At 46.4% G+C, this 10,140-nt stretch overlaps 1 protein-coding gene across 2 annotated transcripts in view; it reads right to left on the minus strand.

Moving 5' to 3' along the window:
- Nucleotides 1-9,339, minus strand: part of LOC119285795 (protein HUA2-LIKE 2-like) — a 40,216-nt gene extending 30,877 nt beyond the window's left edge. Inside the window, exons 1-2 of one of the 2 annotated variants that reach the window (XM_037565126.1) lie at nt 8,954-9,339; nt 5,675-5,751 (exon numbers count right to left, since the gene is read on the minus strand). In XM_037565126.1, coding sequence (XP_037421023.1) covers nt 5,675-5,751; nt 8,954-9,079 — 203 coding nt within the window. In that variant the 5' untranslated portion in view covers nt 9,080-9,339. The remainder of the gene's footprint in view (nt 1-5,674; nt 5,752-8,953) is intronic. The other variant, XM_037565125.1, reaches the window with a different exon arrangement.
- Between the last annotated feature and the right edge of the window lie 801 nt (nt 9,340-10,140).

Raw genomic sequence — 10,140 nt, forward strand, 5'->3', positions numbered from 1 at the left:
AATATGTCAAGCAATTCATCATGCATAACTACTGCCTAGTTAAGTACATGGATAATTACTAAGAAGTAATAAACTAAGTTCTATGCCACGAGCACAAATTCTATATAGCACTAAGACCTAAATCATGACATAAAGGAACCAACCATGTAATCTAGGATGGCGACATGTACGAAAATAGAGGAACAACTACACAAAATGTGTTATGCCACAGGAAACTATAATGGAATTGTTCTAAAGTAACATAGCACTTTATTTAACATTTATAACCTAGCATAAAGAAAACTATGCAAGAACACACATGACAAATACCTAAACAACTATCATAGGCATGTCATGATTTCAAACCAATAAAACAACGTGTGACATGGATAGAAATGAACATGTGAACCATATCTAAGATATATCAATGCTAAGCAACAATTAAAATTAATCAAGACATGAAGTAATTAATGATTCAATGAACAAAGCAAAGCCTAGAATAATCCTATAGAATTTAAGCATGGCGAACATTCAACAAAAATTGTACACATGCATAAGATAGCGCTACATGCTATGCAACAATATCACATGAGACAATTTAGAAATATATAATAAGTAAAAGAGATCCTTACAATAAATCTAGTCAGTCACATCTAACATCTAAAATTATGAAATAATTATGAGCGACTCCTAAGCATGTCATGAACATATAAAAAAAATATCAAACCAACACAAAAGTTCACTGATCAACTACCACACATAATAATAATTTGCCGAAACTTGTACATAGTAATATCATACGACTACATACCCCACGAAAGAAATATCACATAACTATAATCGGTAAAATAAATAAATCAAGCAATCATATATATATACGAGACACAAATTATGAGATAGCTAGTACACACACTCCTACGCGTATCAAGAACACAAGAAAACAATATATTAATAAATAGTCCGATAAACAACCAAAATCCATAATAAAACTTGATTAACCAAAGTAACCTAACTCCACTACGGGATTGCTACAGCCATATAAAACGTTTCTTCTACTGGGGAGATCAAACGATGAACAAAAACGATGGAAATGTGACCATGACCTACGGTTTATGCGACAAATAGCATCAACGCGCCCAACGATAAAAATAGAAAGAACTATGATGTCTAGGAGATAAATTGAATGATGTTTTGAAGTCGCACAAAAGGAATTGGATAGTTGCTCACCGAGTTTGACAGAACGACGCAAAGAACTCGACGAACAGTGTTGGTGGACATGCAAAATTGTTCGCGTCTGGTCGACGGAACGCGTTCTTTCTTCTCTGAATGGATTCGTGGTGTGGAAAGGAACCTTGGGGCGCAAGGGTGCTGATGGAGATGGTCTACGCCACCGGGAACGAGCGCCGGCATCCATGGAGCAGCAGCAGTTCGGAGAGAGTTTTGGAGAGATTGAGGAAGGGAGAAGGGAGGAGTTGATATGGGTCAGCAAGAGGAGCAAGGGGCACACATATATATACTCACGAATTTAAGAACACTTAAGAGAATCAGGAGTGCTAGTGCATGTACGTTTCAGCTTCACTATTGTTCTTCTGTAGATTGAAACGTACAGAGGGAGAGAAGAGGAGGCGCTCGCTTGGCTGGGTATTGGCTCAGTTTGGCTTTGGTCCAAGTGGGAGAGAAAGAAGAAAGGAAAAGTTGGCCGTTGGCCCATTCAGGTGTGAGAAAAATATAGGTGGGCTTGACACAGGGAAGAGAGAGGAAAGACATACTGTCCACAGGAATTTGGTATAAAGTTTGAGAGAGGGAAACAAATTGATTTTCCTAAGAGGAAAATCTAGTAATGAAAAAGAAGCTCAAACAAAATATCACGAACTTAGAAATCAAAGAAAACACAGACTTGCATATTTAAATATGCTTAAGACCAAAATAAAACCCAACTAAAAGAAACAACAAAACTCAAATTTAATTTAAGTTGGTATTAGTTCAAATTAAATCCTCCAAATTATAGAAGTCCAATTTAAGCTTCGATACTAAACGAAAATTTTCTCGCCCTGATTTTTGGAAAACTTTTTCTTAAACATTTCGAGAATCGGGATGTTACAGATATCGAGGGTATGGTCATCTTGCCTGAGATCCCGCAAGAAAGAAGAACGAGTCCAAGAAACTCCGGAACGAAACCGAAACTAACAAGAGAAGCAACCCGGAAAGAAGCAAGCAACATAGTAAACAACCAACACATAAACATGGCATGATGCACAACCAAGTATGATGCATGTCCGGTTTAAAATGCAAGGCATGGCAAAGTGCACAAACAATACTACAAATTAAGTGAAGCTCAATATGCAACGAGTTGCATATTGACGAAACACCACATTCAATCATTTAGTTCCCTCTCGTTTATGTACCCAACAATATTAAATGTTATTAAACATGACAAGAGGTGAAGCATATGAAAACTACCTATCTAGGTAAGTTTAAATGAGGCCGGAACAACAAACAACAAGTCCGGAGAATCCCCATATGCATATTTTAAGGTTGGTACTGTTCTGCCCTATACACAATTTTAGAGTTGTTAAACATGCAAGAAGAGTGCACCATGTTAAACTAGACATTTTTCTACCCCATTTACATATAAAGATTATTAAGTTTGGACTACGATTATTTAGTTATGAAATAAAACATTTTAACATGGCATGGCAACGCAATATAACCAAATGAGATAAGCATGGTGCAAGAAGCAAAGATATGACAAAGCACTCAACATGATCATGGTATCAACATAGAGGAATAAAATATGCAAAATAATTATGATAATGCAACAAACAAAATAAACACACAACAACAACTAAAATAAAGGAAGACATCTGGAGCGTCGGTCTTGGGACGTCACATGGTGGCTGATGATGCATCGCTCTGGCGTAGACTGCTACAAAGGGAGCAGGTCGCAACGTATGCTACTGTCAGCACTCCCCCAACGAATGCTACACCAGTCCCTTTCGGGCCCTGCCTTTCACCCGCCAACTCTAGGCACATGGGTGCGAGGTACGTTGGCCTAGGCAGAAGGTTTTTGAGTCGCCTAGCCAAGTCGAGTCGCCATGCCTCCGACTAGTGGCTCGCTGCGATTAGTCTGCGACTCATCGTGATTAATCGCCCCAAGTCGCCCCAGGTGTTAAGAGGAGGAGGAGGAGGGGGAAGAGGAGGAGGAGGGGGGAAGAGGTGTTGTTGCAGGCGGAGGAGGGGGAAGGCAGCTGCTTGAAGTATAATTCAGCTTGGAGAAGGCAGCAGCAGCTCGTAGGAGCAATGGAGGCGGCGATTCTGATGTGGAATGGGAGCACGCGTCTTGCTCCTCCTCTGTTTTGTGCTAGAGAGCTGGCCCAATAGGCCCATTATGTAACCCTAGCTTCCAGATAAAAATCCCAACCGTCCATATGCTCTAATCTGAACCGTGCATCTGCTCCCATGTGCCTTTCTCCTTCGTCTCTTCTGTGCTTCTCCTCGTACAGGCGGCGCACTCTCCAGCTTCGTCTCCTCCTCCCCTCCCTCGAACTCTGGCCTCCTCACCTTCCCAGTCTTCCCTCCCTTGGCCTTGCTGAAGCAAGCCGCCCTGCTCTGAGGTCCTAGTCGCCCAACTAGTCGCCGACTAATCATCGACTAGCCTACCAGTCGCGCGACTCGCTCCTCAAGCCAAGTCGCCTGCGCAAGCCAACCTCGCTCCAACGACTTGGCGATTAGTCGGCGATTAGTCTGCGATTAGTCGACGACTCAAAAACCTTGCTAGGCAGTCCTGGAGCTGCAATCATCCCTGGAGCGGTGATGCTGCCCCGTTGCTCCGAGTCTCGGCGCCTCACCATTTTTGGCTGGAGGCAAGGCTGGGCGAGGCCTAATGTTGCTGCGTGTCTGTAGTTGAGGGCACCTAGTTGTAGTCGCTTGGCGAGGACGGTCCAGTGTGTGAGTGCGCGCGTGTCCCTCCTTTCTGGAGGTTGTACCCCCGATATCTTCCGGCTCAATATAATGAAACGCAAATTCTTTTGCGTTTTCTCGAAACAAATTGAACATGTTGGTAGTGCGAGCGACAGAGAGAGTAGTGCCAGAAACTAATTGTACTTTTCTCAATGCTCAATATAACTCCAATATTTTCAAGAGATTGGCCTAAATGTGTAGTTTGATTTCTCTTACCCATGGCATATAATTTTTCCATGGTGCCAAATAGGGAAGAAATATATTTTTTGGAATATATTTTTTAGGCCAACAGAGAAGCACATTTTAAGAAAGGGAGAAATAAGGAATTATTCTACTCCTAAAGGTCGAGGAGCAGGTTCTTCCCCTGGCTTGTACACCATTGTATTATTGGTTGTCAAAAACTCCATATGATAACTTGAACTGAACATGTTGATAGTGTGACTTTCTCAGACACTAGAACAAAGAGAGGACTGTGCCGGAAACTAATTGTGCTTTTCTCAATGCTCAGTATAACTCCAATTTTTTCAAGAGATTGGCCTAAGGGTGTGTTCGGATGTCCTCCTGCTCCACGCTTCACAAAAAGCTGGAGCGGAGCTGAGCCGAACGAAAAATCTCGAAGAAGCTAGCTTCGAGAAGCACAGCCGGAGTCCAATGTAAAAACAAAAAGCACCAAAATCACAGCTCCAGGATAGACCAGGAAAACGAGAAGTGAGGAGTTCGGCATAATTACAAGGGGATGCCACCGCCAAGTCGAAAAAACGATTCGCACGGCTCACCCCGACGCCTGTTCCCCTCTCTCCCTCGACATCTCTTCTGCTCGTGACCTACCCAGCGCCGCCGGTTGCCGCCGCCACGCCCGATTCCACCCCTTCGTCGGCCGGCGAGCCTCTCCGCCAGTAGATCCGACCATTCCAGCCCCGTTCCCGCTGGATCCCGTCCCGAATGAGCACTTTCCAGCGCCGCCAGCCAGGAGCAGCAACCCCACCGGCAGGAGACGCCCACCTTGACGCCATTGATGCCGGTGCTCACCATGTCTTCCTTTGAGCCAGCCTCCTCGCCCTCGCCCCCTCGCCCCAACCTAAGGTGAGCTCGCCTTTGCATCTTCCCTATGGCTGGTGATGGTATTGTACAAGTGCTGGGAGAAGCTGTCAAGCGTGCAGAACGTGTCGGAATTGCCAGGTGAAGTGAGAAGCTAGCTCTAGAAGCTGGATTTGTGAAGTTTTAAGAAGCTAGATAGATTCCGAACACGCCCTAAATGTGTAGTTTGATTTCTCTTACCCATGGCATGTAATTTTTCCAGTTAAGTGGATTGTCCAGAGTTAACAACCTTAAGTTTATCCTATATATATTTGTTGAACTAAGAAATAGGCACGTGCAAATTACAGAAAGAAATAAAATAACAGGTTTTGACAACCAGATGTTAATCCATGCTAAAGTATCTATCTAATCTGCAACTTATAGCTGGATAAACAACATTATTTACTCAGGAAAGTAAAGTGGTGCGCAAATAGTAAGTAGGCACTGACATAATAACCCAAGAAAACATACTTACAAAGATATGCAACATTCTTTTTTACCATAACAAGTACTCCATATATAACCAATTGTCCAATTATAAAGACAAAGCAGATGAGCCATAGAAAAACTTCAACGCACACTAAACAGATGGAGGTAGATACAAGCAGCTTCTGAACTCCATACAAAAATGAAAGGTTTCATTCAAAACAGAACTTACATCTGTTTAGTTCCATAGAAGTAGACCAGACGCTTATTTTTAACAGAAGGTAGACCCCATTGCTCTGGTTCACTTATCTGCAAAGCATGCAAATAGCAAATTCAAATAAAATAAACTGAAACACAAGGAAAATAATTTATGTCAAACTTTCTCCCTCACAGAAATAGTCTAACATCAGCAAAGGAACAAATTAGCACATTCTGCAGTTAACTTAATAACTCCTTGGTAAATACAGCCACACAGCGATTAAGGAAGTATGCAGGACAGTGAAAAAAGGCGCGAGGGGACAACAAAATGCCTAGCGCTTAATCGTGCTAGGCGTTCGCTTAGGCGAGATAAGCACTATGCAGTGGGAAGACACACAATTAGCGCCTAGAGCTTTCTTTATCATTGATGCAGGATGTCTATGTAACAGTTTCGAGTTCAACTGAACATATAGAATAGTTACTAAGAGCATCTACAGCCAGAGCCCTCATATCGTCCCCAAACATCCGGGCATCCGGGCAACCTGCCCGGTCACTGCCCAGAGAGCAAATTGCCACCCAACTGGACCTCGCATAGTCAGCCCAAACGTGTGGGCTTACCGGCACTCCCCAAACATAGCCCGTATCTGGGGCGTACCGGACGCGTCCGCCACGTCGATCCGGCCTACGATAGCCCACCCCGCCCCCACCAATACCCCACCCGGACCAAACTCTAGTCAAAGTCCTCACTCTTCTTGACTGCTCCGTCTACACTGCCCCGTCTCCTCCCCTCCTCGTACTCTCTCCTTCACCATGGCAGCAGATCCGGCAGCGAATCCGAGACAATCAATTGTGCGGCACTCGTCAAGAAGGATTCCAGCTCGTCCTCTCCAGACGACGAGGAGCTCGCATTCCGCATTGCCCTCCGCCGGTCACTGATGGATAGGAGCAGGAGCTCAAGCTCCACAGCCTCCTCGATGACCCGGAGGGGCAGCTGCGGCTCCGCGTCAGCCTGCGACCGCATGTTGCAGTTTTCGCCAGGCAGCTGGCAACCGATGGCACCCAGCACCTCCAGCCACTACTCTCGGGCGGCGCTGAGTGCTTGTCCCCAGCATCGCCGAACCAATGGTCGCGGCTGCCCGAGTCAAAGGCGTGGGCCTATCGCCATCCAAGGCAGAGGCCGGCGCAGACCGCCTCCAGCCGGTCCAGCTGCGGATCTTACAATTCCGCGCCAGAGCCGCTTTTGCCCGCCACCAACGATGACGAGATCATCCATCGACGTCATCCTCCGGTCCTTTCACCTCAGCGGAGACGGACGCCCGTCGCTGCCGCCGCAAAAAATGCGACGGCACTCCGCATCATAATCAAGGAGTCCAAGCACCTCGCAAGGCAAAAGGCGGCTGCCGTGAAGAAAGCCGCCCGTCTCGCGAGGGCACGCCCGCGCCGCCCGGCGTCTGGCTGGGATCCGCTCATCCTCCTCCGACAACAGAACTACCAACGACGATACCGCCCCTTCAGCCGCCGGCGCCTACACCGAGGACTACCCATCACTCCGAAGACCCCAAGAGGAAGCGGCCGGCAAGGAAGTGGTGAAGTCTCGCGGCCTCTTCCTCCACAAGTATCTATCTATCTTTTATCGTAACTAGGTGATGAACACTCTGTCTGGTTGTATCTATGTGATGATGAAACTTGCTATCCCCCAATATATGTTTGCTATTGCTATGTTCAAATTGCATCTATGTAAATGCGGAACACGTTGCATGGGTTGTATGGCTTTGGGGGCGGACGGACATTTGAGGAGGACGGCTACGGATGTGGAGATATGGGGGGTGACCGGCCACTGTCCACAGACACACTCGGGCGCGTCCGCGGACATATAGGGTGCCAAATTTGGCAATCGTGGTTGTAGATGCTCTAAGCATCTCAGCAAACGAATAGCTTAACCAAGTATGCAGCATGCAGCGAGTGTGATACTAACATTAGAAGTTTTCACTTTCGAGAATACTTGTGCAGCGAGTGTAACTATTGAAAACAACGTTGAGAAGGAAATTTGTTGAGTCATGCAAACATTAGCCAATGATGAGAATCAAATGCAGAAGGTTTATGAAGTAAACTGCCAACCATGAAACACCAATATACAGTTTGATTTTTTTAGCTCTAAGCCAAACCACTTATAACAAAAATAACATATGCATCACGCACTTATTACAGCTTAATGAATTCATTAACTGAACAAGAACTTTGGACAAGGTTATGTCCCAAAGAAGAAAATATTGAAGATAACCGATATTCCTGGACAAAAGTAAATAAATAGGGATTAATCCAATGCGCAAAAAAGTTCAAGGGCCAACACAAGGACGGGTCATAGCTTAGGTACTTATTATCCCTGTCTCTGGAGATCCATTAATGCTAATCAAGCAATTAAAAGATTGCATTTAACATGCCAAATTGAAACCATAAGTAGTTCACAAATCACAGAGAACCTTGCACCAGTGTAAACAAGGTGGTCCAAGGGCCAACATAAGGTCGGGTCATAGTTTAGTTATTTATCCCTATCTTGAAGATCCATTAATGCCAAGCAAGCAATCAAAAGTTCGCATTTAACATGCCAAAGTGAAATCACAATTTGTTCACAAGTCACAAAGAACCTTGCACCAGTGTAAACAGGTACTAATGGGTCCTAAGAGCAAAACACAAATTGGAACCTATGCATCTAATAAACTTGAACAAATCACAATGAATAAAGAGCACATTATGTAACTAACAAACTTCGAACAGCAGGCGCAGGGATGTATATATATCCAAAGTCCAAACAGAGTTAAGACATATCACTCAAATCCTACATGATTCCCAGTTCCTTTAAACTCTAAATTACCAGCAACGCCAAATATTATCAATAAAAAAACCAGCAGCTAGAAGAAAGAAGAAGGAAAACAAGAAATGAAACTAGTTAAGCTGCGATAAAACATAGGAATATCACCTAATTTCAAAAGCTCGGGAAAATGAAACAAGAAACAGCTTCTCTGACTCAAAGATCCATTTTTCCGTATCCTAAACCGTGTGCATACCAAATCTCACTGGTAAGCGGCAAGAAAAGCACAAAAACTAGAACAGGTTAACAGCTAAAACAATCAAATCGGGGCAAGAGGCCATCGAAGAACCTAAGATTTGGCCAAAATGGCAGCATGGCAGGCCCCACAAGGCCCGCCTTCCACCCTGGAACGAAACCCTAAGCAAGCTAACCCGAGTTCCCAAGCCACAGGCTACCCGGACAACTGCGTACGAGGCTACAGATGAGAAAGAAGCCCGAACTCAACATGGCTGGCCACGCGGGGAAGCCCTTCATCTTGGCGAGCACCAGGTCGCCGACCTTCCACTGCGCCGCGGCCGCCGCCGCTGCAGCAGCCGCAGATGCGCCGCGCTTCCTCCTCGCCGGCGCCATCGGTCTCCCGCAACCAGCCAACCGCAGGGCCGCCGCCGCCTCCGGGGCGGCGATTAGCGCACAGCGCACGAGGCTGTGTAGCGGCAGCAGGCCGCAGCTCGTGCCGGAGGCAGCAGGGCGCCCGGTGGTCGTCCTCCCCCTCCTCTTCCCTTTAGCTTCAACAACGGCGGCGGCAGGCAGCGGCGAGGGGAAGAGGAATTTTACTTATTTTTATCATTCTCTTCTGCTCTCCTGGTTTTATGAGTATATTTTGTGTTTTGAGCTGTGTTTTTTTATGTGTGTGTTTTGAGCAGTTTTTCTTAATTAAAGTTGCGCTTTATTTAACATAGGAAGTTCGGAATCTCATCCGACAAAACAGAAAGAACGAAATGAGGGACCAAACCTTACAAAGTTCATCACCCACTACTACCCTAGCTAGCTTAGAGCATCTCCAGCCGTTGGCCCCCCAGGGGCGCCTAAAATCGCCACCCGCAGACTAGCCGGCGCAAAAAAAGGGCCTGGGGGCGAGTTGGTCCCCAGTCACCGGCCCCAGGGCCGCCACCAGACGCGTCTAATTTTTTCAAAAAAAAAACGTTCGACGAAGTTCGGTTAAACACGGCTAAATTTCGGCAAACTTTGACATATATTAGACATGTTCACGACGCGGTACATAGCAAATATAAACTAAAAAAAGAAATCGTTGAACGCCGAGTAGTCGTCGTGGTCGTTGTCATCCTCGCCGCCGTTATCATCGTTGGCCTTCTCCTTCTTGACGCGGCCGTCCCTGCTGGACCCCTGCCCGGCGTCGCCATGGCGGACTGGTGGCGGTGGCGCGTCATCGTCGTCGCTATCGTTGAGGACGACGACTCCTCCTTCGTCGCGGCCCCGACGGCGCTGCTCGGATGATCCCGCAGCCCGGATGCAGCCGGCCCCACTCCGGCGATCCACACCGGCCTCGGATCCGGCAAGTCCCGCCGCCACCGTGACCTCCAACTCCGGCGAGCTACTCCGGCCACCTCGGTTCGCGAGCCGGAAACCCTAGATCCCGAGGTCCACTTTTCCACTAAGTCCCTTTTTTGGTT

Source organism: Triticum dicoccoides, chromosome 4A, assembly GCF_002162155.2.
Source record: "Triticum dicoccoides isolate Atlit2015 ecotype Zavitan chromosome 4A, WEW_v2.0, whole genome shotgun sequence".
NCBI lineage: Eukaryota > Viridiplantae > Streptophyta > Magnoliopsida > Poales > Poaceae > Triticum > Triticum dicoccoides.